The 26,654-nt window shown below is 59.3% G+C and overlaps 3 protein-coding genes across 4 annotated transcripts in view; all 3 read right to left on the reverse strand.

Moving 5' to 3' along the window:
• Positions 1-313: 313 nt before the first annotated feature.
• On the reverse strand, positions 314-4,764 carry PYROXD2 (pyridine nucleotide-disulphide oxidoreductase domain 2). Its single transcript, XM_065639277.1, has 16 exons — positions 4,587-4,764; positions 4,126-4,145; positions 3,800-3,893; positions 3,647-3,720; positions 3,406-3,552; positions 3,110-3,263; positions 2,825-2,886; positions 2,614-2,711; positions 2,050-2,191; positions 1,824-1,958; positions 1,650-1,722; positions 1,375-1,531; positions 1,087-1,241; positions 841-947; positions 610-730; positions 314-384 (listed from the first exon to the last, which is right to left on the reverse strand). Exons 1-16 carry the CDS (start codon positions 4,762-4,764, stop codon positions 314-316), a joined length of 1,788 nt encoding a protein of 595 aa, XP_065495349.1.
• A 1,274-nt stretch (positions 4,765-6,038) lies between these two features.
• On the reverse strand, positions 6,039-11,258 carry HPS1 (HPS1 biogenesis of lysosomal organelles complex 3 subunit 1). 2 transcript variants are annotated; one of them, XM_065638677.1, is made up of 18 exons: positions 11,031-11,258; positions 10,803-10,940; positions 10,594-10,736; positions 10,264-10,372; positions 9,945-10,105; positions 9,760-9,862; positions 9,555-9,659; positions 9,394-9,463; positions 9,217-9,284; positions 8,105-8,272; positions 7,854-8,030; positions 7,715-7,782; positions 7,458-7,580; positions 7,285-7,355; positions 6,951-7,090; positions 6,740-6,853; positions 6,522-6,604; positions 6,039-6,242 (listed from the first exon to the last, which is right to left on the reverse strand). In XM_065638677.1, the coding sequence occupies exons 1-18, from the start codon at positions 11,127-11,129 to the stop codon at positions 6,080-6,082; spliced, it is 2,103 nt and encodes a 700-aa protein (XP_065494749.1). In that variant the 5' UTR covers positions 11,130-11,258; the 3' UTR covers positions 6,039-6,079. The 2 variants fall into 2 exon arrangements, with proteins under 2 accessions (XP_065494749.1, XP_065494748.1); XM_065638676.1 differs by having other exon boundaries at positions 6,522-6,853.
• An 817-nt stretch (positions 11,259-12,075) lies between these two features.
• HPSE2 (heparanase 2 (inactive)) overlaps positions 12,076-26,654 on the reverse strand; it is a 111,209-nt gene continuing 96,630 nt past the window's right edge. Inside the window, exons 9-12 of the mRNA XM_065638678.1 lie at positions 26,168-26,282; positions 13,506-13,651; positions 12,422-12,568; positions 12,076-12,349 (exon numbers count right to left, since the gene is read on the reverse strand). Coding sequence (XP_065494750.1) covers positions 12,184-12,349; positions 12,422-12,568; positions 13,506-13,651; positions 26,168-26,282 — 574 coding nt within the window. The 3' untranslated portion in view covers positions 12,076-12,183. The remainder of the gene's footprint in view (positions 12,350-12,421; positions 12,569-13,505; positions 13,652-26,167; positions 26,283-26,654) is intronic.

Below are 26,654 nucleotides of genomic sequence, written 5' to 3' on the forward strand. Positions count from 1 at the left end.
GGGCCAGGGTTTATTTCAACAGGTGCAGGCAGGGGCTGAGTGAGGATCCTGATGGCTGCCCAGTGCCCAGGAGCCACCAGGGCATGGCTGGGCTGCAACGGGCTGGGAACAGCCACATGTTCAAGGTGACAATGGCAGCTGGGAGAACAAGGAACTGTGCCAGCCCACAAGCCGCAGCTCTCAGGGTATGGTGCTGCGCCGTGGTGCCCGGGAAGGAAGCTGGGGACAGGAAGGGCTCTGCATGGGGACAACACAGCTTGCAGCTTTCTGCAGCCACAAACCTGTATAGGTGAGGTTGGTGTGACCACTGCCGTCAGAGGTGCCTGAAGTCCTCAAGGGCCACCTGGGCAGCATTGCGTCCTGCTGCTCCCATCACTCCTCCTCCTGCAAGGGAGCAGAAATGGGGACCAGTGGGCAGCTCCAGCCCCAGGAGACGGGTCCCAGGGCTTCACCATTGGAGCTGCTCCACCTCCCTGCTCATGTGAGAGCAGAGGGCAGTGGACCCTCCCTCCCCCACACCTTCTGCTGCCCTTGCACCTCTTCCACACTGCTATACATGTCCCACTCCTGCAGCCCCGCAGGAGGGCCCTGACTCCCAGCCCTACTCACCAGGGTGGGCTCCACTTCCACACAGGTACAAGCCAGGAACTGGGGACCGGTAGCCTGAGTAGGATGGTGCTGGTCGGGCAAAGTACAGCTGGTCCAGAGACATCCCTCCGTGGAAGATGTTCTGCAAGCAGAGCTCAGGCTGTGTGAGCTGGTTGTACCCAGCTCAGGGCTGTGTCCCCACCAGCGCTGGCACCGGAGCAGTGCTCAGAGCTGAGCCCACACGGTACCCACCCCGCTGGGCAGCCCAAAGATCCTCTCCAGGTCTGGTGGCGTCAGGATGTCCCTGCCAATGACGGATGCCTTGAACCCCGGGGCATAGGCTTCGATGCAGTCAAACACTAGAGAGGGATGGAGGGACGGATACGCAATTCAGGGGAACATCGTGGCTGGTCCTCGAGCAGCTCCAGGGTGGCTCTGCCCACAGGCAGGGACCAGCACGCCTGGTGTTACCCGTGTGTGTGTGTGTGCATTACATACCTGTGTCTGCATATGCATTTCTGGCCTGCTCATCCCAGGGCTGCCCACCCGCCAGCACGAAGGGGGTGTACTGGGTGAAGAGGGACACGACATGGCAGCCGCGCGGGGCCAGCCCCGGATCCAGTGCTGAGGGGATGCAAAGCTCTATCATGGGCCTGGGGGAGCAGGACATCAGCTGGGCAGGCAGAGGGGGACATGGTCACCCCAAACCTCTTCCCCCAGCACCACCCATTATGACTGTCCTACCCATTCCCCAGGGCAATGAGACGTACCGATGGGGGCTCTTACCTGCTGGAGGGGTGCCCATGGGTGGCCTCGGTGAAGGCTTGGTGCAGGAGGTGGGTGCTCTCGCAGTTGAGGTGGATGGAGCACTGGTGGTGGGGCAGGGGTTGGCCATCGTGGGTGTTGGGAGCAGCCAGGAAGCTGGGCAGCCGATCCACCGCCACTGGGCATGGGAGGGGGGCACGGGGGAAGAGGGGTGCAGCCTCTTGCTGAGCCCTGCAGCCTGGCACCAGTGTCCTTCCATCAGGGACAGTGGCAAAGGTGGCCCCACCAGTGCCTACCGTTGATCTTGGTGACAGGGGACCGTGTGTCAACCTGCTGGATCCGCTGGACAAAATCCTTTGGCAGCTGCTCCTGGGGTGGGAGAGGCCGGGGCAGAGTTCAACGGTGAGGGGGACAGCCCAGCCAGGGGGTGTCACCATGCCAAGCCCCTGCCAGCCCTGTGCACACCATACCTCAGGAGTGAGCTCCAGGAAGGTGATCTGGGGGGAGGCATTGGACAGCACCAGTTTGCTCCTCACCTCCATTCCATCCTGCAGCGCAACACCCTGCACCTGCCCATCCCTGCCCAGCAGCACCTGGCACACCACCTGGGCAGGCAGAGGGGACAGGACCTCACCCAGAGCACCCCCACTGCCTGCAGACTGGCCAGGCAGCTCCCCACAGCCAGACACCTCGTACCTTCTCAGTAAAGATGTGGGCTCCCTGGGCAGTGGCTGCATGGGCGATGGCTTGGGACAGGGCCCCCATCCCGCCAGCTACGTAGCCCCAGGCCCCCTTCCGTCCCTCCAGCTCACCCATCACATGGTGCAAGAGCACATACCTGTGGTGGCAGGACCCCAGGTTAGCTGCTGGCCAAGGGCACAAGTCTGTCCCCTGCGCCAGCATGGTGAGAATGGTGCCATGGTCCCCATAGATGGGACTGTGCCATCTTGTAGGATGCCAAATCAGTTACAGGGAGCACTCACTGGCCAGGACTTGACCTGACCTGGCGACAAAGGTGCCCAAATAGCAAAGGGGCACGTGGGGACCACTCAGGAGAGCCATATGGCAGGGATGGGGGGCAGCCCCTTGTCCAGCCTCAAACTTGAGCCATCCTGGCAAGACTGAGCATGCAGCAGGATGGAGAGGCAGTGAGGCAGGGCACAGGGTGCTGGGGCACAGCAGAGCCAAGGAGCTGCCAGCACAGAGGATGGCACAGAGGGATGGTGCAGCCATAAGCCCTGGGGGAAAAGGGACCCTCACCCGCTGCCGGGGGTGTGGGGGCTGGCCATGGCTCCAATCACCGCATCAGTAGCCAGAGTTGCCTTCAGGGGCTCCGACTCAAACCACTGGTCCAGAATCTGGCCCAGGAGAAAAACGGAGCACCAGGCTCAGGGTGGGAGGCGGCTGCAGCACCCTCTCAGGCAGGCAGCAAGTCAGCCAGTGGCTCTGCATTGCTACCGTCAGCACTCACCTTGGAGATGGGGGCTGTGAGCACTTCATAATAGCGGGGCAGCTGCCGCCCCAGCGCCAGCCCTGCGGATAGAGAGGTGGTGTGAGACTGCATGGCTGTGCCCAGATGGCTGCCCATGCCTGGCTGGGTTTGGGGGGACCAAGGCAGGCAAGCCTGCCAGAGCCTGCCAGCCCAGCTGGGGCTCCTGGGGAGCCTGTGCCCCAGGAAGGGGCAGCTTTGCATCACCCACCCCAGGTGCAGGCAAACACCTATTGCCATCAGGGCTCCCCAGCATCCCAGATATACCTGCCTGCAGCAGGGGCCGCAGGGCTCGCAGGGCTCTGAGCCGCTGCAGCAGGGAGCCCTGCCCCAGGGCAGCTGTATCCACCGGGGGGGCGTCCAGCAGCTGGTCAAGGGCTGACACCAAGACCCTCATGAACACCTCGTACTCAGGGTAAGCCTGAAAAGAGACAGAGGGGGGACAACAGGGACTGTGCCATGATGGGTGCAATGGATATCCCACTCAGGAGCATCCCTGCCACTCCAGGGGCAGGGTAGTCCCTGGGAGGCTTTGCTGTGCCAGGGCCATGCCTGCATGGTACCTGGGCATCCTTCTGGGAGAACTGAGCAATCTGCTGTTGGGTCTGGGCCATGTCGTGTCCCAGCAGGAGAGAGCGGGGGCGGCTCCTGTCCTCCAGCAGTGGGGTGAAGGAGTAGGGGTCCCGCGGGAGCACCCTCAGACCATGCCGCTGCAAGACAGGCATGGCAGGACCCACCCTGTGGGAACACCCTGCCAGCATGCCAGCAGGGGCCAGCAGCCCAGCGAGAGATGGGTGCCAGTACCTGCAGCTCCAGCTCGGTGTAGATCTGCGGCCGCAGCAGGCTGAGCAGGTATGATGCCCGGGAGAACTTGAAGCCTGCAAGATGTGGAGCAGTGGGGGGTGCCTGTGCCCAGGGCTGGGCAGGGGCAGGGGGACAGGTGGCGTGCAGAGGTACCTGGCACAATCTCCTCTGTGACGGCTGCGCCGCCCAGCACGTGGCGTTTCTCCAGCACAGCCGTGCGCAGCCTTGCCCGCTGCAGGTAGGCAGCCTGCAGGAATCACAGCATCACACTGCTTGTCACTTCAGGTGGGATGCAATCTTGTTGCCCCAAGCATCCTCTTGCACATGGTGCCACTCCTGCTCCCCACAGCCCTGTGGGAGCTTCCAGCCCCACGGGCACTTCCACCAGCACCTTCCCTTGCCCACGGCACAGACCATCCTTGGTCTTTCACTGTCCCCTGGGGATGAAGGACAGACAGCCCCCTGCTCTCAGTACTCACTGCCACCAGCCCGTTGTGCCCTGCAAGGAGAGAGGGAGGTGAGCCAAGCCTGGTGTCAGGGCAGTCCCGTGGCACCAGGCACCCTGCCATGGCTGGGGTGCAGGGCTGACACCACTGCCCAAATAACGGGGTTCTGGACATGGGGATACAGGTGACAGGGAGCATTCTCCCCTGCCCCTATAGCCCCGGTGCTAACAGTGCAGGGGAAGGGGGCAGAGGTGCTCAAGGCAGATGCCTCAACTGTGCCCAGCACACTGGGGAGGCTGTAACATGTGCCCAGCCATGCCAGACCCCTGCATCCTCCCTGACACAAGGAGCATGCTGAGGGTCTGCAATGTGCCCAGCAGCACTCTGGTCCCCACTGGTGGCCACTACACCCCCCGCCTGCCCTGGGGAGATGGCAGCTTGGGGTCCCCACCAGCTCCCTGCAGCCTGGCACCGCCTCCCTCGCCCTGTGTTACCTGCCCCGATCACCACCGCGTCGTACTCCCGCTGCAGCTGCTTTGTAGCCCCAGCATGGGCCAGCCGCACTGCCGGCAGCCCCGGGGACAGATGCCAGCCCCACAGCCAGCGGGACGGGCAGCCTGTGCCCAGTCTAGCCCGGAGCACAGTTGCCATTGCCCTGCAGTGCCCGGCCATGGCTGCCCTGTGCCCGGCAGCCTGGACTTTGGTTTCACAGCAGAACTTTTCCCAGTGCTTCCGGGCACGGGGAGGGAACAGGGGGGCCAGGCCAGGCGATGCCTTGGCATAGGGCCACACGCTGCGTCCCAGGGCTTGTGGGGAGGCTGAGCGGAACAGTGGCACAGGCAGAATGCTGCCCATCCAGCACTGCCTGCGGCAAGGCACTGAGCCCTGGCAGAGCTTAGCTGGGGGCTTGTGGGGGTGCTGGAGACCAGCCCCAGTGCTGAGAAGGTGAGAAGGTTGGACCCTGTCTCATCCTCAGCAGGACACCAGTTGCTCCCCAGCCTGTACTCCAGGAAAGTGCTGGGCAAGCAGGTGGGATCCTGAGGGCCCCCCCAGCCCCTATCGTGCCACATGGAGGATCCAGGGGCACACAGCTGGGGTGATGGGGGCAACAAGCACCACAGGACAAGGGGAGCTTGGGCCCCGTTGAGTGGGTAAGCCCTACACACAGCGCTGAGAACAACAGGAAAAGGGGCAGCTTGGGAATGCACTTGGCCCTGAACACAGCACTGTTGCTTGTCAGGGCAAATTCCTGCCCAGCAGGACGGGGCAAAGGCCCTGCCATGGTCCAGTGCTCCCTGAAACACCAACCCCAGCCCCAGCGAGTGCCATGGAGCAAGGGACAGTGGCTGCCAGTGTCCCTCAGGACTGGCCTCATCCCCAGCCATGCTGAGGGGGGTTTGCACATGCACTGAGTGCAGACGTGCCTGGGGAACACATAAGCTGCCTCAGCTTTACCTGCCTCAGCTGAGCTGCCTCAGCTGAGCTCAGCCCTGTGGCTGACTGGTACCTGGGAGCCTGTGTGCGGAGGACGGGGCACAGGACAGGCTGCACCTTCCCAGAGCCTTGCTAAGCCTCCAGGGGCCCCGCACCCCACATTTGGAGATGAGGGAAAAGGGGGATGCACCCTGGGCTCTTCCTCCACGCAGATTTGGCTACACCATTTTGTTCTCTGGCCAAAGCCTGTTGGTGATGCCAAGCCAATGTTTTAAATCCCACTTTGAAAATGCACTTTTCAGCAACGCGGTGATTGCCAGCCACCTCTGCTCTCCACTCTCCATCTGTCCCCAGAGGCTGCTGAGTGCTAGTGAAGCCCTTGGGGAGCAGGGAGGTGGACAGTGTCAGCCCCAACCGGGCTGGAGGACAGGAAGGCTGCGCGTGGCTGCCTGCAGGCACAGCTGACAGCACACAGACACAGAGAAAGTAACCCAGGCACCAGGAACACCCACACACACACTTTAATCCTGGCCCCGACATAACTGGAGGCAGCTCAGAGCAGGGGAATGCGAGAGGGTTCCCAGAGGTGCCGGGCCAAGTCGCAGGCCTGCTGGACCACGAGCTCGGAGGGGATGATGCCCAGGTGCACCGTCAGCAGCTCATAGCACTTCACCACCTCTGCCTGATGGTTCTTGCTGTAGTAACGCAGCAGCTTCCTGCAGAGGAGAAGGCAGAGGGCTCGCCAGGCACAGCACAGACTGGCACCACCTTTCTAACCACCTTCCCAATAGAAAGTCTCTGGCAAAGACACAGTGCCCATCCACCAGCAGGACTGTGCCACCAGGCTGGGGAGGTGGGCTGGTGCAACCCTGGTGACACCACGGCACTGGTACCACCCTGCAGTGACATCCCAGCAAGGACATCACTCACGTGGACTCCCGTGCCAGCACAGCACCAGGTCCTGGTGCCAAACTGCAGGGCTGAGGACTGCTCACCTGTAGTAGTCTCCTGCCAGCATCCCAACGGGAGCAGAATCATCAGCGAGGACTGGCACCTCCATCACCTCCAGCTTGTAGCCCTGGGGAGAGATGACAGCAGAGGGCAGGAGCAGGGAAAGGACCACTGAGGAGCCAGGGCTGTGCCTACAGCCCTGCTCCCTTCCTCCAGAAGGTGACAGGGAAGAGGGGCTCAGCCCCTTCCTGGCTCCGCGTACCAGCTCGTTCTCAAACCACAGGAAGTAGGAGCAGCAGTAGTCGCCATCCTGCAGCATGAGTGTCGTGTAGCCCTTCTGTAGGTATCGCCGGGCCAACGCAATCAGGGACCAGACCTGGGGGACAAGCGGCACCTGAAGCCTGAGCAGAAAACCCTCCAACTTTCACGCCCTCTCGCGGTCCCCATCAAACCCCTAGCCCCGTGAACAGTACCTTCTTCTTGATGAAGGTGGCCAGTGGGCCCTTGCCCAGCTCAGAGCTGGACTTCTCTGTCATGCTGAGTGATGGTGCCATCATCTGCCCAGCTGTGCGGTCCACATAGATGAAGTGCACCAGGCCAGGGAAGTCCTCCAGGTATGTGGGGGTGGGTTAAGGGTGTCCAACAACTTTGGTGCCCTTCCGGAACAGCCCCTGAGCCTTGGGGAAACTGCCTTCAACCACCACAATCCTCCTCCCCTTAAGCCCAATGTTGGGGGGACTCACTCCCACCTCTGCAACCCCCCTGGGGACCCCTACTCGCCAGGCTGTGTTCCCAGTCGCAGGGACGGGTATGACACCATGGTGATATTACGCCTGCTCTTCACCAACAGGAAGTCCCGCCAGTCCAGCAGCTTCTCTCTGCCGAGAAGCAGCATGGTGAGAAGCTGGGATCCTCCAAGCCTCAGCACAGCGGACTGTGGGGCAGCCCCCTGGGGATGCCGGTCACCCCCATGCACTCACCTCATCAGCTTCTGGGCACGGTCCCGCAGCCCCTGGGACAGGCTGTGGCTGGCAGAGGCCAGGAAGAGCTGGCGGTACACAGAGCAGAGCTGCCGCTTCACATTGGCCACTGCCTGCAGCAGCCTGAGTGAGGAGATATGAACGGCACCGAGTTTGGCCCCTGGGTCCGCAGCACTTCAGGGACAGCTGTGCCATCCCCCAGGCTGGGAAAGGTCCCTGCCGGCCCTGGAGACTTTCCCTGGCCACCCGGTACTCACTCCAGGGAGCTCCCAGGCTCAGTCCGGGAAAATATCTTGTTCTTGAAGTCCACCCACGAGTTCTGCAACTAGACATAGACAGGGCTCAGCATCAGGCTGCAGGGACAGCAGGACAGGGTCCTTGTGTCCCCACTCCCACCTGGATGTCCTGCCCACTCAGCTTCTTCACAAACTTGTCCATGCGCTGCCGCAGCTCGGCCAGGAATGGGTAGGAGCGTGGGGCTCCCACCTCCGGCCCCTCTTCCAGCTTCCTCTCCAGCACCAAGAAACCATCTAGCAGCTGGTACAAAGTGACCGCCACCTGGGTTGTGGGGCCCTGCCAGGGAGGGGAGAAGCAGGTCAGCCAGGACCCTGCCCATTATTGCTTCCCTCACCTTAGAGGCAGCTCACCTTGGTCAGGAGGACGAGAGAGATGCCCGGCCAGAGCGGGAGGCAGTGCATGGTGTGCGGCAGCAAGGGGCAGTAACCTTCCCGCAGGTTGGCGTCCAGGAAGATCCTTCTGGGGTTTGAAGCTTCAGGGACCAGAGGCCCCAAGGTCTGGAGCAAGTCCTCTGCCATCTGAGGAGAGAGGGGAGATGCTCAGTGCCCCACAGAGACAAGATAGCCTGCGCCAGCCCAGAATGCTCTGGAGGGACACGGCAATGCCCTGAAAGCTGCAATTGGGCACAACTGAACCAAGAGAGCTAGAGAGGACACATGGCAAAAGATGAGCAGCGAGGGAAGTGCCGAGGGACCCCAAAAAGCAGCAAATAGAGGGGAAGCTGCTTGCAAAGACACAGGCTGAAACAGAATCATAGAATACCAGGTTGGAAGAGACCACAAGGATCATGTGGTCAAACTTATCTGGGCAAAAGCACAGTCTAGACGAGGTGGCCCAGCACCCTGTCCAGCTGAATCTTAAAAGTGTCCAGTGCTGAGGAATCCACCACTTCCCAGGGAAGATTATTCCGGTGGCTGATTTTTCTCACTGTGAAAAATTTTCCTCATGTCCAATCAGAATCTCCTCAGGAGTAACTTGTACCCATCAGCCCTAATCTTTCTTGTGTGACTCCTTGTAAAACAGGAGACTCCATCTTCCCTGTACCCACACTTTAAATACTGGAACTTCTTTTCTCAAGGCTGAACAGACCCAGGTTGCAAATGCCTTAAGCTGAAGCTAGCACTTGCTCGCAAAGAGTGTATGAGGCCCTGCGGCATCTGTCAGGGAAGCAGCCCAGAAAGCCCAGAGGCAGCAGAGGGAGACACCAGACTGCTCTGAGGCAGCCCTGGGGCCCCTCTGTGCTTGACAGCTCTGGGCAGGGAGATGCCTCAGAGAGGGTGGTCAGAGCTGAAACTGTTGTGCACAGCATGGGGGATTCAGGGCACACTCTCAGCCCTAAAGCCTGGGGCACCCACAGCTGTAGCACTGCAAGAGACAAGAGGTGAGGACCAGAGATGGCAAAGAGCACCAGGACAGCTGAGGAGATGTGGAGCCAGGAGGGACTGCAGGACTCCTTGCTCACCTGGACATCTGCAGCATCTGACTCCCTGGTGCTCAGTGTCTCAGCGTCCTCTGACCAGCTCTCGCTGCCTGAAGGGAGCATGGCAGGTCACCCTCCCTGCCAGCCCCCCAGGCAGCCCCAGAGCCTCTGCAGGGCTGTGGGGCACGGAGCAGAGCTGCTGCCCAGCCGGGCACTCACCCATGCTGTCCCTGCCTGGAGAGGGCTCAGGTGTGTAGTAAATCTCGGGCACTGAGAGATCGTCTGTGTCCTGTGGGCAAGAATGGCTGGGTGAGCGACGGGAGTGAAGCAGGCAGCCTGGCCAGTGTCGCACCCTGCAGCTCTCAACCCCATGGACTCACCTGGTCATCTGAGTCCTTCTCCGCAGCTCCATGGGAGCCAGGGCTGCTCGTGGGGATGCTCTCGCTTCTCTTGGGTCCCTGGGGAAGCACATTCCCCACCGTGAGCTTCCGAAAAGAGGGAAAAAAAAATTAAGCCCTGGCCATCAAGGCATCACCTCATGGGGGCACTCCGACCTGCTGCCCCCCACACTCTTCCCTGGAGCACCTGGGGGCCGAGCTCCTCCTCGGCACTTTGGCTGGGGTACAGGTCCTGCACCAGGAGGATGAGGACAAGCAGGTCAGCAGGGCGGATGGAACTGGCATTGCGGCTGCAGGCCAGAGAAGAGAAGGGTCAGCTGGGAGGGCAAGCAGCTGCCCCGAGGAGAGTGGTGGGGCCAGGGCTGGGCGCACCTGGAGTAGAAGGCCAGCAGCTTGGTGTGCACCAGGAGGAAGGCATGGCCCACCTCGTCCCCGCCACGCTCAGGGCTGGCGTTGATGTACTGCACCACCTGCCGCTCCAGGAACTCGATGCACTGCTCACACAGCTGAGGGTGGATCAGCCGCTCCACAGCCTGGAGTGCAGGTGGAGAGGAATGCTGCTGAGCACCCCTAGACCCAGCCATACAGCCCCAAGCTCCCCACCCCAGAGCCTCTTCCCACACCCCACGATTCTCGCAGTCTCACACCCCTGTCGCATTCTGAAGGCGAGGGACACCCTGTGGCATGGTACCTCCACCGCAAAGCTCTGGTCCTCCTCCCGCAGGCGACTGTAGGTCTCCAGCAGGCCCCGCAGCAGGCTCCAGACACGCTCCCGCTGCTCCGAATCAGCCGGTCGCAACCTGCAATGGTCACAGAGTGCAAGCTGAGAGCTGGACGCCACCTCCCTGGGTGGATCGGGCCCCCGGCTGCAGCCCAGCAGCCAGGGGGTCCTGCTGCAAAGGGGGCTTCCCAGCTTGGAGACGCCCACTCCCACCCCCCCGGGGCTGCATGACGGCATTGCTCTGCAGCTGCCCCGGCGCCCTAGCGTGCCAGCCTGTGCCGGGCAGCCGTGCCCACTCACTCCTTGCGGACGAGGTGGGAGTCAAGCGTGACGAGCCCGCAGTGAGCCTCCACCAAGCGCCGCAGCACGAACAGCGTCCTGCGCAGGTCGTCCTCGCTCTCCGTCCCGTCGCCGTTCACCGCGATGTACAGGCAGTCCCCGAACTGCAACCGGCAGCACGGTCAGGTGGGGGCCGGCCGGGGCGTCCCGGTCCCCGGCACCGGCCCTACCATGTGCAGGACGTGGAGGTGCCGCCCGTGCTCGGTCGTGAAGCAGGTGTAGGTGTCGGCGAGCTTCTCCAGCAGTGCCGCGCAGGAGATGATGAGGGGGGCGAAGAGGGTGTTGAGGCTGTCCTCCAGCGCCGGGCCCTGGGGCACACGCTCCCGGGTCAGCGCACACGCGTGCCCGCGCGCTACGGAGCCCCTTTCCCGCACCCGCGCCGCCCCGTCCCGCCTCACCTGCCCGGCGTCTGGCGGCTGCAGCCGCCGGAGGAAGGCGGCATCGGCCCAGTAGAAAAGCAGCTCGGCCGCGGTGCTGGCGATCAGGACGCACCGCATGGCCCGGCCGGGCCCGCGGCAGCGGGGGGAACCGGGGGGCACCGTGGGGAACCGGGGGGCGGCGGGACCGCGCGGCTCCGCCCGCGCCGCTTCCTGCTCCGCCGCGCGTGACCGCCGCGCCCACGCGCGCAGCGACCCCGGCGGCCCGGCGCGGTCCTGCAGCGCGGCCGCTCCGCTCCGCTCCGCTCCGCCGCCGCCCCGGCTCCGGCCCCGCCCGCTGCTGCCCCGCTCCCGGCCAGACCGCGGCCCGTGAGGGACAGAAGACGCCGCTGCGGTTGACAACCCAACTTTATTACACCGGCGCGTCCCGGCTGCTCCTGCCCGTGATACCGCCCCTCTCCCGGGCAGGACACACGGCCCGGCGGCCGCCGCTTCCCGCCCGGAGGGGCCGAGGCTGCCCGCCTGCCCCGCCTCCCGCCGTATAATTTAATTATCAACATTTCCAGCCGCGGACCCTCGAGCCCCGCCCGCCCGCCCGGCGCGGGCCCCGGCGCCCCTTCTCCCGGCCCGCCCTGCCCGCAGTACCCCCGCGCCGGTCCCGGCCGCGCTGGCGGCGGCCGGCGGCAGCAGAGGGAGCTGCTTCCATGCGCTTGCTGCACCGGCGGCGCTGCCCGCCGCCCGGGAAGGTGCAGAGGAAAGGGGGGACCCGGCTGCTAGAGGGGTCACCCTGCAGAATAGCAGGACTAGCAGGGTTGCGGAAGGTGTCCATCCCGGGCTACGTCAGGGCTCAGCACCCCAGCCCTCCCCAGCAACCTGTGGGCAGCGGACTCCGGGTGCTTCTCACAGCCTGTGGAGCAGATCGTGGCAGGCCCTGCGAATTTTCCGTTGTACCACTCCGGTGGGATGGTGGTCAGGCCTAAGCGGAGCTCTGTGGTAACAGGGTGGGAGAGGGTGTCAAGCTGGAGGGTATCCAGGACGCGAGGACGAGAGCACGGCACAGTGCCTGCCCGACGTGGCCCTGCTGCGAAGCTGTGTGGGCTGTGGAGGAGGCAGCGTGTCCTGGGGAGTGCGTGGGGGCAGAAGCAGGGCTGGTGGGTCCATTCTGGGCCATGGGCTATCGGTACCGGCAGGCCAGCGCATTCACGTTCTTCACCACGTAGAAGCTCATGGTCAGTGGGGGGATGACCAGGGTGCGGCCAGCCCGCAGTGGCCGAGGCTTTAGCTCGGGGAGGGTCCCATCATCCACCATGGCCAGTGGCTGCCCGTTGAGCTGGACTGACCTGTGGGACCAGGAGAGGTGGCATTGAGGAGGGGGTGGTGGTGGCAGCCCCAGACACCAGCATCTCACTTACTTGGAGTGGAGCCCATCCTTGCCGTAGGGCTGCAGCAGGTATTGGTGGACAATCTTATCCCGCAGCGTCCCCGCCAGCTTGATTTTCTTCCGAGAGCGATGCAGGTTGATGATGTAAAGGGTGATGGACCCCCGGACATAGTTGTGGCTGCAAAGGGGAGAGCGGGAGCTGAGGTGTGCATTGGCACGTGCCACAGGGGCATCATCTCCAAGGTAATGGTTGAGGGGGTCTCTGCAAGAACTGGCCTTGTGCAGCCATCTGGAGGGGACATTACCATCCTGGCTGCCCTTCCACAGGGAGATGCCACCTCCTCATTACAAAGCCCAGCTCTGCAATGACCCCTTTCCAAACTTCCCCTCCCCTCCTCAGCCAGGGGTGGCATGGCTCCAGGGGCTACTCTGCCGGTGTCTGGAGCTGGGGGGTGGCAGTCCTAAGGTAAACCCCCTGGGGCCTCCCAAGGAGAAGGCTGATAATGGAGAGGAGCTCTGTGTGCAAGTGGCGTATGCCCCCACTGCCCCGGGCACCTAACTGACAGGTCCAGACACTGATCCTCTGTCCCTGCCTAATCAGGCAGCCCCAAACAAAGGCTATAAAGCACTTTGCACCTGTCAGTTACTGGACAAGGTTTCCTACCGAGCTGGAGGCATGTTGAAAGCATCTGGATTGTGTAAAGAAACAGACTCTCCTCCTCCACAATAGCAACTTGTGTCTACAGAGGAGGTGGCTGCCCCCCACCCCCCCCGGCTCGCTGGGGTGCTTTCAAAGACCTTATCAGTGAAACAATAACCAGGCCGGGCTCCCCGGCAGTGCGGCCTGGCGGGTAACCTGACCGACCGGGGGCCCCTCGTGTGAAATTCACTCCCTTGATCTCTGCTGCCTGGGCTGCCCAGCAGCCACCGCACCGGCCCCAGACGGCCCCGTTCCCAGGCACCGGCTTGCCGTGACTTTCATCGGAGGCACCGCCATTCCCGTGCGCTCTCCAAACCCTGTGCTCCTGCCCCAGCATGTACCCGGTGGTCCCCATCTCCTGGGGGTCCTGTTTACCTCCCTCCCTGCAGCCCCCAGCCTCCCTCGCTCCACTTACTTGTGGTAGCTTGTGCAGTGGGCATAAATGCGAAGCTTGTCACGAATAACCCTGCCAGGCCGGGGTTTCCTCTGGAGACCGGCCACATGGATTGCCAAGACCTTGGGACCGATGAGGCGCTTGTAGAGCAGGGACAGCCAGTAGTCCTGGGGAGCAGAGGAAACAGTCAGCAGCACAACGGTCCCCACAACTCGCATGGGGAGCAGGCAGAAGAGGCTGGCTTCCCTGCCTACAGCCTAGCAAAATTCTGGCTGTTGGGGTGAAAATGTTGCGTGCCAGATATCTGCCTTGGGGTGAGCTTTCTTTGTGCACTCCAAGCCAAAACGGTGTTACTGTTTCCAGGAAAGAAATTAAGGGAGGAATACATTGCTCTGCCCACACTGAGAGACACCAATATCCTCTAAAGGAGCTCAGCTTTTGGCTGGGCTGCAGAGCGTGGGTAGAAGCACGGGCGCCCTCACACGTTCCCATGGACCCACATGTAGCTATGTCACGGACCTATGCACCAGCTCCAGCTGAGACACACGGGATAGTGATGTCTCTGGAGCAGACAGGTCACCCTCCATCTCACTCTGTACAAAGGGCTGGAGCACACCAGAGCTCTTCTGTGCTCTTCAGCTCTGTTTGTGGCACGCTGGCTTTGGTGACTACGGAGGGTGCTCCACTTCCCAGACGTATTTCTCCTGCTTTTAAAGCCTCCTGTGGAGTTAAGCACCCATGAACATAGCACAGGGAAGCCAAGCACTGAAGAAACTTAGGAAAAGTCCAGCCCCTGCACACATGCGTTAATGATGCAGCCTTTAATTACGTCACCACATACTGCTTTTTCCCGCAGGGCACGGCCTCACTCGGCACACAGGATGGGCCCCCAGCCCTGGGGAGGGAGGCGAGGCTGTGCACTGACGGAGGCCGCTGCCGACAGGGCCCCCCCTCATCCGCTGCAGAAGCTGGGAGGTGTGCGGTAAATGAAGCAGGGTTGTGGGAAGGGACAGGGCAGGCTCAGGCGCTCGCCTGCTGTTCTGCAGGACAGGGCTCTGGCCCCACCACTACTCTGGGCACCCTGGGTGATGCTGGAGCCTCTCACGTTGCTTCTCTGGGTGCTGCCTGTGGGTGCACGGGGCACCGCCTGGCTGCTGCAGCACCTTCGCACACAAGAGCGCTCTGGATAAACCCCTCTGTGCAACCCAGACTGGCTGCCCCAGAGGGACCATGTGCCCCAGGGCAATTGGATGATCCCCTCAGCCCATTGGCAATATCAGACACCCAGCAGCGATGATTGTGGTGGCACCAGGGACTGCTCTGCCCACAGTGTCTGACCTGCACGATGAGGAGGGCGGCTGATGTGGAAGGGAATATGGATCAAGCACCCTGTGGCTCTGCAGACTGCCTGGGGAGGCACAAGGAAAGCCCTGCGTGGTCAGGATAGTGCCAGGACGGAATCTGCCACCCCAGAGGGGCATGTGGAGGGGAATGGGGTCTCCAGGGCCTGAGGCTGCAGGGTAGGTTGGGCACATGGAAGCACAGATCACTCATACAGGTACAGGTATTCATCCCGTGGGTGGGAAGCTCTCACACGGCCCACAGTTCACACGCATTTTGGATAACAAGGCCAGCAGACGAAACACAGAGCAGTGCTGCAGCAGCGACTGGCACAAGGTGAATAGCCACTGGCCAGATTGGACTGCCAGAATCGTCCTCTCCGGAACAGGGAGATCCAAAGTCACTTCCCACTTTCTGGGTAAGCTTTCACCACAGTGCTGGAGGAAAATCTGTCTCCTGCCCTCCTCATGCTGCTCCCAGCCAAAACCACAGGGCTTTGTGCCACGCCAGCCTGGCAACTGCTTCCCCTGCAAACCCCAGGCTTCAGAGGAGACATGGGGGTGAAGGGAGAGGCTTGTGCACATGGAGGAGGCTCAGCTCATGAGGCTGAATCTCCCAGGGAGGATGAATTTCAGTTGCTCAATACTGTGTCATCTCTGTCCCTGCTGGCTGGTGGTGCTGTCCCGCACCCTGGGGACATGCCCCCTGGCACCGTGCTGCAGGGGCTGTGCCAGTCTTCCCCAGCTGTGGGAAGCTGTGACAGCCCACCCAGCTGGGGCTCACAGCAGGCAGGAGAAGCAGTGCCCGGCATGCTGCCGGCTCCCAGGGGAGCCATGCTGATTAGCAGGCGTCATTAGATGAGTAATTACTTGAGTTTACTGCGAGGCCAAATGTGAGCACAGATTGCAGTGTTTAGCCCCACAGTTAAAAATAAATGAGTTCAGTGCCCCAAGCTACCTGTCAGCTCAGGCTCTTACGCCTTTCTAGCAGCCCCCTTGGGGTTTCTCGCCTCCTCTCTGCATTTCCACTGACGAGTTGCTGCTTTTGCCCACAAGTTACGGGAGCAATAGAGGCCAGAGACTTTGTGGCCACCCTCAAAATTTCCATATGGGTCTCAAGAGCTGTTTTGCAGGGGGCTTGCAATGGCCTTGTCGCGATAGGGAGCTGGCACAGGCAGCTCCAGCTCCTGGCTGAGCACCCACCCCTCTGGGCAGGGTGGTCCCCGGGGGTTTGCTGCTTGCTCCGCTCTCAAGGCTCAGCATCAGCAAAGTTTGAAATGTGGGGACCTGCTCAGCTTGTGACCTGCCTCAGTTGCTGCCAAATTTAATGTCTCAGCATACACTCTTCACAAGGGTGCTCTGGCAAACCCTGCTCCCCTGCTTCTGATCCAGCTAAGGGTACACGGTTTTTCTGACAAAAACTGTGCAAATGCCACGAGATGGATAAGGCAGTCAGCAGCGTTGCAGGGTGAGCTGTTCTGCAAAACGTGAGTTGACCACACTGAGTGCAAATTATTTTGACACAGGCAATGCCCTCAGGACACCGTGGGGACTGACCTGTTCCTCCAGCATCTGCAGGAGGTGAGGGGAAAGCAGTGATTTTACCTTGCCTTGCTGGCAAGGCTAGCTCCAAAGTCTTTGTTTCAAGAAGGATGTGGAAATACCAAAGAGAGTTCAAAGGAGGGCCAGAAAAACGACCCGGGGCTGGAAAAGGAGACACTCAGAGCCGGCCTCAAGACACTCAAGCTCTTCAGCTTACTGCAGGGAAGCACTGAAGACAGCTGCAGCTTTTCGCATCATCGCAAGACTGCTTGCAGCAGGGGCCAAAATCATGTTACTCGCAATAAATTACCAGGAGCTGGTGACGCTGAGCATTTGGATGATGAATTAACACACCTAGCGTGATGGAAACAAACCCACTGGGTGCAGCACGGACACTTCCCCAAGCTGGGCTGGTGCTCCAGGGCTGCTCCTACTACTGTCATGAGTGAACCCCAGTTAAAATCACAGCAGGACTGCTGGGCATCTGCAGCTGCTGGCTCCTGTTCAAACAGTGACCAGCTTGGGAAGCAGTCGCTTTTGAAATCTAGCTGGACTGCAACTGAGATGGGTTTTCCACCAATCAGTGACCTCTCCCCAGACCCCTGGCAGCAGCTGGCACCCCCCCATGTGGCAGCCCCTGTGCCAGTGTGGCCCCAGGCTGGCAGTGCCCACATGCCCCTTGCAAAGCCAAGTGCCCGCTTTGCAGTGCTGTGCTGGTCATCCCAGCGGAGGCAGCCCCGGTGATCCCCAGGGAGATGCATGGCTCTGACCAGTGCAACCGCAGAAAGGACTTGGCTTTTGGAGTCACAGAGGGCTCCTGTTGTGAGGGCTGAGCCAGCAATACAGCTGTAGTGGTAGAGGAGGCATAACAGACAGGAATCTGGTCCGCTATTAGTCCCCTGGGAATCAAGAGAGCTTTCTCGCTTTAATTACTTTGCAAACCCATTAAGCAGTGCAGCCACCGCAGGCAAGGAGCACCTGAAGGCAGAGCCGTCCTGCGCCTCAGGAGGTCTCCTGGCCAGGAGCCTGATTTATGGGCAGGAAGGGTGCTTGTCTCAAGCGAGCTGATGTGCAGAGCTCAGGCCAGCCACATCTTCTGAGCACCATGGGGCCAGTGGAGACCCACAGGCTTTCCACTAGATGGGGAGAGTCCAGAGGGTCCCACTTGATCTCTTTGCACATGTTACATCATTGCAGGAGCTTTTAGAGACTTCAGCTTTTGGAAACAAGGCTGATTAGGCAGCCCCTCAGACAGACCTATTAACCAGACCGTCCTGTCTCCAGAGCCATCAGGAAGGGCACAGGAGCACATCCCCACGCTCTCTCCTAGAGACAGCAAAGAAGCTTTACAGCCCTCCTGAGTTTATTCAGCTCCGCACTCACCACGTGTGAGAAGATGTTGCCATAACCAGAAAACCGGAGTAACTGAGCTGTAGCTCTTTGGTCTTCCGGGGGCTGTAACCAGCAGAGGCAGCCAAACTTCAAATGAGCAGGCTGCTGACCCCACTGTCAAATGAGCTGGGGCTACAGGGTATGGCCCTATGTCCCCGTGTCACCAGCAGCATCTGTTGGCTGCTGCCTGCCCTCCTCCTCTTCCTCTTGCTTCTTCCTTCTTCTGAAGCTGCCCAAGCTCTTCCTCTGTCCCTCAGGCACACTCGAGTTTCAACCGCCTGTTATAGATGGCTCCATTCCTGCACCTTCATCTGTGTTTTTCCACAGTCCAAGCAACCTGTATGGAGATAAGGGCTGGCTGGTCTGCCTTCCTGTACAGCACAGGTCAGAGAGCTTTGCTCTTTTATCCTTCTGTTGAGCCTGATGGCTCATTTTTGGCAAAGGCATCTTCCAGAAAAGTAGTGATTGTGGTTGTGAGGGCTTGGAGGGACGGAGAAGCCGCCACTTCCCAGGGAGTCTGTTCCAGCAGTTAAAGATCCACACTGTTAACAATCCCACTCCATTTTCAGCTTGAATTTGTCTGGCTTCAGCTTCCAATCAGTGGTTCTTGTTCTTTCTTTTTCCACTAGATTAAAGGGATCCTCAGCATCCAAAGCTTTCTCCCTGCGGAGGTCCTTACATCCTGTTCAAGCCACGGCTGGTCATTCCTTCAGCAAGGCTGGACTGATGTTGCTTTTAACATTATCCCTGAGTTTTATGTACTTCTTGGACTGTGGGAGTTTGAGGCTTTCTCACCCAAATGCGCAAACTGCGCAAGGTCCAGTGACAAGAAGAATGGGGCAGAGCCTCTCCCCAAAGGGAACATTTGCTAATATCAGAAGGATCAGCTCCAGGAGCAGATGCTGATGCTGTCCTCACGAGCTTCCATACACCCATCCTCAGTGATGTGACCTGTTTGCCATTTTGCACGTGCACCCTCCTTGAGTGGAGGTGCTGGAGAGCTGAGGACTTGGTGAGCAGACTCCTACAACATTTGCTGCCATACTGGGGGAATTCGTGGGTGTGCCCCGAGCACCATAGAGGATGAGTGGGTCTGTGAATGCATGAAGGGCCCAGGAGAGGCATGTAGGGAACAAAGCTCCTTCTAGTCCCAAATGAGAGGGCTTCAGGTGGACTGGGCTGCTAGGAGCCAGCAGCATCAGCAAGAGAGGACAGACTTATTTTGATCCAGGGACCTGTGCCTGTGAAAGAATTGACCAACTTTGCCCAATTCCTTTCTTGCTTAGACTCAGTCCCTGCAGGTGTCCACCATCAGTCCCCTGCTGGCATCTCTGCCTGGGCATCTGTTGCCTTTGTCGTGCTGATCCTCTTCCTTCCTGCTCTAACGGCTGCAAACGCCTCATCTCACAGCACTCTTTCCTGCATTGCCTTCCTCCTTCACAGCTTCCTGGCAGCTTTCTCTGCCAGCAAGTGGTCTATGGCTGAGGAATGACATGAGAGGCTACCAGTCCTGCACCCCAGTGCACTTTGGTTAAGGAGGGAGAGGAGGCAGGCATGGCAACGGAGGGCAATGGCTCCATTAGGCGGGGCAGAGGCAGCTCTGTAGAGCAGAAGACTTGCTGCTGTGGCTGTGCTGTGCACCCTGTGCATTTATGGGGGCTTATTTCAGGCTGGCTTTTGTCCACCCCTCTGAATATCATGGTTAGGGAAAGGAAACCACGTTATGTTTTGCAACAGCTCTGCAGTAAGTCCCGAATAGCAGCACGAGGGGACAGTCAGGAGAGTTGCTCCCAGTCCCAAATAAACAGATAATGTGTGTGTATCCACGGGCTCAGAGAGGAGCAACCTCATCCACCGGTGCCAGCAGCACCACAACCTCTGTGTTTGGGCTGAGCATCAGCCATTTGCCCTACAGCCCAGGGTCTTCTCAAGCCATGCCAGCAGCACAACTCACCAAGCCTCTGATAAGCATCATGTCTTCCCAGACTTCAAGCCACTGCACCCTTTGATCAGACCCTCTCCCTTGTCTCTGTGTCTTCTGCTCTTTTACTCCAACCTGGAGAAAGGCCAAACACTGACATTAAGCCAAAATTCCTGCTGTGGGAGCAGCAGCCACACGAATCACTGCTGGGTGCAAGTGGCACCAAGGGGACAACCTGCCCAGACACTGGGAAAGTGGCATGTGGGAAGTGGCTCCTGCCTACCGCTGCCCTTCACAAGCTGGTCCCCAGCCAGCAGTCTTCACCCTCCCAGAGAGCTGAGCAGATGGAGGAACAGCAAAACCTCTCTTTTGTCATCACCTCTCCCTAACAGGGTCCAGGCGATGGAGGCCACAGGAAAGGAGCAGAGCTGCCAGATCAGAGAGCTGGGAAACCAAATGCAACTTCTTTGCTGTTTCCTGTTCTTGTGCTGCTTTTCACCATAATGCTACTTCTCTCTTCTCCACTGGCGAGCACCAACCCATCCTGGGAAGGGTCTTGCTGTCCCACCTCCTCCACAGCCCCAGGATGGCTCTGTCACCCAGGTGGGCAGCTCTGTCACTAGCACAGTGCCTCTGGGAGATGTGCGCAGTGACTGTGTCCATCCTTCCAAGTATAAGCCACAGCTGCTGGTCCCAGACAGAGTGTGTCTCTGCCTCAGTCTTTGGTGTGGGAGGAGGAGCCCTGCTCTGGGTCTGCACATGTCCCGCAGCTCTGGCAGGTGGATGCCAGAGCTGCTAGCTGCAGCACGGCTTTGATGCATTGGAGAGTCCAAGCATATGCTCTTCAGAGGGCTTTTTTATGGTACACTAAAATGGAAAGATGCCTTAACCCACTGTGACAGCAGGCAGAGTTTTGGCACTTTAAATGTCTCCATGTTTGCAGATAAAACGAGCATCATAGCAGACTTAGAGCTCCTGGAAGGCTGAATGCAGGGAGGGTGCAGAGAGCAGAAGATGCCACAGTCCTCAAAACATGGTATAATAATGGCTGAAAGAACAAGGCAGCAGAGGGGATGCCCTCCTCAGACCTGCTGCAGGTGCTTGTGCCAAGGCTGTCTGGGAGATTTCTGCAGGGCACCATTTCCACTCCACCCTTCAGCAGGCCATGCTCCAGCTCGACATCTCCTGGGAGAGTCTTTCCCCTACGCACAACTGAACTGCCCAGGATTTCATCGCTCCCTCCCATGGCCATAGCGAACATCCCATACAGACAGACAGCTCCTGCCCGTCCTCACCTCGCTCACCCCTTCCCCATCTGCATGTGTCACTCCCGCCAGAGCAGGACTCCAGCATGCAGGGCAGATGGGGGTGCCAGACACTCACGCAGCGGATTTATGGTCATCAGGAACAGTTTCCACGTGTGCGCGAACTCCAATGGACCCGCTCCCTCTCCCCACCCTTTGCTGCTCTCAGACTTGGGACCGTGCCACTGCCTGTGCGGCACATGGCACGTTGCAGCCTGACCTGGTCCCTGACAGTGACCCCAAAGCCGAGGGTCCCCACTGGGGCAACAGCAGCCGCCGTCCTACCCCTGGCAGCATGTCCGGCTGCCTGTGCACAGCGCGGTGACTCAGTGCTGGGTGTGCAGATGGGCCGGTGCAGCGGCGGGGCTGAATTCCCCTGGCCCCGCAGCCAGCTGGCTGGGCTTGGCGGTGGGAGCGCGAGCGCCTGCAGGAAAGGGCTGTCCATATGCTTCCCCCTATGGATACTGGGTCTCCTCTTTGCCTCTGCCCAGCCCAGCAGCCGGACAGCCACGGAGTGAGCAGAGTGGGCATGGGCACAGGTGGGCGAGGACGTGGCCCCCACAGCCCTGGCCCAGGGAGGGCCCCCTCCCACGCAGCGCAGGGGCCGGAGATGGCTGGGACCTCCAGCTGCAGTTAGCAGTGCATCCAGCCAAGCCAGCTCAGCTAATGAGCGCACCGGGGAGCGTGTACATGTGGCAGGCGGGAGTGCAGCGGGGGACCCACTCCTACCCCTGGCACCCAGCACGGCACCTCACCAAAGGGCACCTTGGCTATGCGCACACAGAGACCAGGGCCACAACCCGTGCCCCAGTCGGGAGGTGGTCAGGACAGGTAGGGCAGGTGACATTTGTATAAAATTGCCCAAAGGCATGGCCTGCACCACAGCTCTGCCCTAGGGACCCCAAGGGATGCTGGGGATGGCTGCAGCCTGGCACCGAGCTCATTCTTACCAGGGCTTTTATGAAAGCCTGGGTAGGAAGGTGGCAGATCACTAAGGAAACACCCAATCCAAGCCAAGGGTCCTCTCTCCTCCAGGACAGAGAGTAACTTTACTATCAAGTTCCTCAGTGCCTTTGGGCTAAGCAAAGGAGGTGAAAAATCACCTGCAGCATCCAAGCATCTGACCATGACACCATCAGGCACAGACCTCTGCATTGCTGGGATGATTTCTCAAGGACACCATCAATTCACAAGGCAATATCATACTGTCTTATACTACCACAGCTGAACAGGCAGCCCCTGCCACCGCTTTACCCTCTGATCCCTCCAAGCCTTTCTCATGCTATGTATGAAACCCATAAGCAGAAGGGAAGTTTTAGTATCTACCTAACCAGGAGAACCAAGTATGTCACCATCCACAGCACTAGGAGAAAGTCCAAGAAGAGCCATAGTTATCAGGAGGCAGAAGTCTGGATTTCAGCTTTGGTTTTTCCTTGGGGTTTGTGTTGCTCAGGCCCTGCCTAGGAACGTACCCAAGCTTTTCTATGCATAGGTATAACCTTACAGCACTGTGCAATAAGGGAGCAGAAAATACTACCAAGGATGGATATGAAGAGGTGAGTGCCACATGGAAGAGCATTCAGAAAAGTCTTTAACATGATGTAACAATCTGAAGAGAAAGCTCACACCTACCTGGGGAGCCCTCCAGTGAAATAAATGTATTACATCCCTCTGGACTGTTTCAGAGAGATATTAAGGAAAGAGAGATGAAGTATGTACACTGCGTGCCTGAAATGAGCTTAGAGCTACTAAACGCCAGAGCGGCATTTCAAAGGCACTGCTCTGTGAAGGGTGAATATCAGTGCTGCTCCTGCCCTCTTTTCTTCCACTCCTCACTCCCACACACTCGTACCAATGGGTTTAGGTGTAGGCAGGCAGACTGACATAACTGTGAGAGGCTTTATTTGAAGGGCTTCTCAAGCTCAAGCCATGCAAGCAAGCCCCGATTATTATACAGCTGGCTGCCCCAATCACTTGAGAAGAAAAAGCACTCCAGTGATACATGGAAAAGTTATCTCAAAAATAATAAGGCATTAAAACACTTGAGATCAGTTGCATGAAGGTGGGCAAGAGCACTCCTATTCCCCAGCCTGATCGCACCTGTGCTCAGGCCAGGGAATCTCATGGTGCCCAGTTTCTCCTGCTTTGCTGCCTGTTAGTCCAGCGAGAGAAACCCATTCCCTCATCTGCACCTGGAAGGAGGCTCAGGGAGACGGCCTCGCCTCCCCCTCCGCAGCACCCGTCCCTTGCACCAGACGTTGATGGCATCACCTTGGAGGAGAGGAGAGCTGCTCTCTCACTGTCACGTGAAGCCATTTTTGGGGAGCCAAGCTGTACTGCACCAGCAGCCACCACAACACAAAGCCGGGGATGGACCAGCTTAAACCATCACTTTCAAGGTTTCATTGCACCCCTTCCTGCAAGCAGCTATTCCCAGGTGCTCTTGCATTTCCCACCAAAATGGCCAGAGTTTACAAGTCTATTTTCAAGTCAAGGCTAACACTCAGGAAACACAGAGCAAGCCCCACCAGGCTGCCAGGGTTTGCTGCCAGTGCCTACACCCAGAGGGTGGCTCTGCTCTCTGCACACCCGACCTACCAATACCCCTCACTAGGTCACAGCATGGCCCATGACAGTAGCCAGCATCCTGCTGTACCTAGAGCAACACAGAGATTTGTCTGCTCCTTCCCCCATACATAGCAAATCCCCAAGTGCTGCAGCCCTGGGGCAGAGGCAGGAAGAAAAGCAGCAATTTAGAAGCTGAGACTTACACAGAAACCCCCAACAAGAAACCCCCATTATCTGTGCTCCCCAATCCCCAAACGTGGCATCCACACAACATTTTATGAGCTTCCTCATGCTATTTGCTGTAACACGTCCTAACAGAGGCAGCACTAAGATGAGCAAGACAAGCAGCATCCGAGGGCTGCAGCTGGAGGACAGGTAGGAGGGGTCTCATGGCAGCAGCACAGTGCTGGTATGGTGATGGACCACAAATCACTTGGTTTTCTATGGGGACCTCTTCAGCACAAGGATGGAGAGCTGTATATTTGCATTGCCGCACCATCCCTGGACCACACAGAAAACTCTCCCTGGACCGGGCAGCTACCTGGCACCTAAGCACACCCTCATAAAAGGCTCAGCTTCAGCCTGGCATCCCAAAACATGCCACCCTCTTATTTGACAAGCAGGGATCAGCAGTGGCAGGGGAGGTGTTGCAAAGGCTGCTGCAGGGAGCCCAGCCCTGGCTCCCTGAGGAGCTGCCAGCTGGAGCTGTGATTGATGCTGTGGTGGTGCGACCCTTCTCTCAGCAGGCAGCTGCCTCACGCCCCCCATGTGCAGAAACCTCTTTGTCATAGCAGCTAACAAGCAGATTGTATTTCACAAGACCATGGCCCTGCACAGGTACAGCCAGCGGCTTTCATCTCCCTGATAGCTCCCACGGGAAAAGAGCTGCCCTGCGGAGCAGGTCACAGTCCGGTCTCAGTGGGTGTTTGCAGCTTTTAAACCCTCTGTCGGTCTGCACCTGCCCACGGCTCTTTTAAAGCACAGGAACAGAGGGAATGGGGTTGGGGAAACACCCACTGGAGTTTGTACAAGAGCATGGTGGTGGGATGTGGGAAATAGATAAAGACTGAAACACATGGCAGAGCAAGGAAACAGCCACGAGGGGGTTGGCGTCTCACTTATTGGGAGACGTATTGTTAAACAAACAGCAAAAACAACTTTAAAGACCCCCATTGTGTTTAACAGCCTGGGGTTTATTCCTCAAACTCCTTCCCTGGCTTTAATCCCGCTCCTAACTGCATATCTGCTCCAACTGCTCCAGGGCTGCTGCCCTCGCTGCTCCGGTGGTTTGGCTGTGTGTCACCTGCAGCCCCCGCTGTGCCAGGAGAGCTGGCTGTGGGTTGCCCACTGTCCCTGCTGTGGCAGGAGAGCTGGCCTGCACCCATCCAGCCAGGAGCAACCTGGGGTTGACCCTGAGGTCCGGGGGAGGTGGAGGGATGTTGCTTGGCCAGGGCAATTGGCTCTTCAGAAGAAATCCATCAAGCACTTGCCCCAGGCTCAGAGTCATCTTAGACAAAGTTCAAAGTCCTCAGGCTTCCCTTGGCCTGAGGCCCCAGAGCTGGCAGGTAGGCTTGGCAGAGGGGTGTGTGCAGGAGCAGCCCAGGGTGCTCCAGGAGATACCCAGCGCAGCAGAGGCAGGGGTCTGTGCCCTCCCACTCACTGGTTTGCTCTCTGGAGCCACCCACCAGGCCATGCTAGGGGGCTAAGCACAGACCTCATGTTGCAGACACCTCTCGCGTTCCCTCCTGACCCCTTGGGGATGCTGTCACAGGGGCGCTGTTTTCACTAGCTGAGTAGGTAGAGCTCACCAAGATGTGGTTTCCTCAGCCTCTGCCCCCTCTGCAGCTGCTCCTAGATCTCAGCGCACCACCTAAGGCAGGTTCACAGCAGCAGGGCTGTGCACCTCTCCCTACATGGATTCCTGGCCCACCGGCAGTGTCTGCTGGGTCATGAACCCATAAATCCCTTCTAGGAGAGATGCAGAGCACCCAGCCACTCTGCATGGCTCTCCACTTGGAAGGAAGGGTATTTACAGCCCTCTCCAAAAAACATGAAAAGGAAACTTGCTACTTTTAACAGGGTTTTTCACATGGTTTCTTCATCAGCACCATGTGTGCTGGGAGTCCCCCCTTGCTCAGGCATTTTTGAAGAGCGAGGGATGCTGCAAGGCACTGGTGAGAACTGCTCCTCCCAGTGAAGCCAGGAATGCCCTTCACCTCAGTTTCCAGAGATCTGAAGTTGGGTGCTGAGGCTCCAGCCTGCCTTCCCCTGGGCTGGCTCACCACTAGCGATACGGCTGCCTGCCCTGCGCCATGCGTGGTCCTGCCACATCCCTCCCTCCCTCCAGCTCCGCAGTCTGCACTGTCACCCCTCGGTGGCACCAGCCTCCCTCCTGTGCTACCGACCCTGGGCACTAGATGGAGGTTCAGCTACAGAGGTAACACTCTCCCACCTGCCTCCAACATGTTGTGTTTGACATGAACTGTCATACTGCAAGAAACATATCTGAAAAAAATTGTTTTCATGTAGAGTTCCGACAGGCCACAAGGAGAGAAAGCTCCCAGTAAATGAGCGGGGAGATGCCAGTGCCAATGCAATGCCTTTGGGCAGACCTACCGGCAAGGGGTTGAAGTTCTGGTCCACGAGGTGGTTGTGGCTGTGGTCGAGGAAGGAGTGCCGCACCACCACGTCGATGCCCTGGCTGGCCAGCAAGCCCAGCGTGTTCAGCCACCTGGGGATGGAGGGAGCAGAGTCAGGCCACTGTGGGGGGGACTCCTCGGCCACAGTGGCACAGCTGTACTCCAGGTGTGGCACTGCTCTTGTGCACCTGACCTGGTGCCTGCTCACAGTGCCTGAGCCGAAGCCTTCAAATGGTTTTGCATGCTGGGTATTAACGGGCTCCCACTGTCCTTGCCCCAGCAAGCCTGCACGCCTCTGCCCCTGCTGCAGCCACTTCTGTCCCAGCTGTGCCCACCTTGCACATCCCGACACTGTGCCTGAGCCACTGTGTAGACCCCAGAGTCGCAGCCCGGCACCCGAAGCCCGGGGTGTCCCCTCAGCCTGCCAGCACCCTGCACCCACCGTCTCAGCAGTGGAGATCAAG

Source organism: Caloenas nicobarica, chromosome 7, assembly GCF_036013445.1.
Source record: "Caloenas nicobarica isolate bCalNic1 chromosome 7, bCalNic1.hap1, whole genome shotgun sequence".
Lineage (NCBI taxonomy): Eukaryota > Metazoa > Chordata > Aves > Columbiformes > Columbidae > Caloenas > Caloenas nicobarica.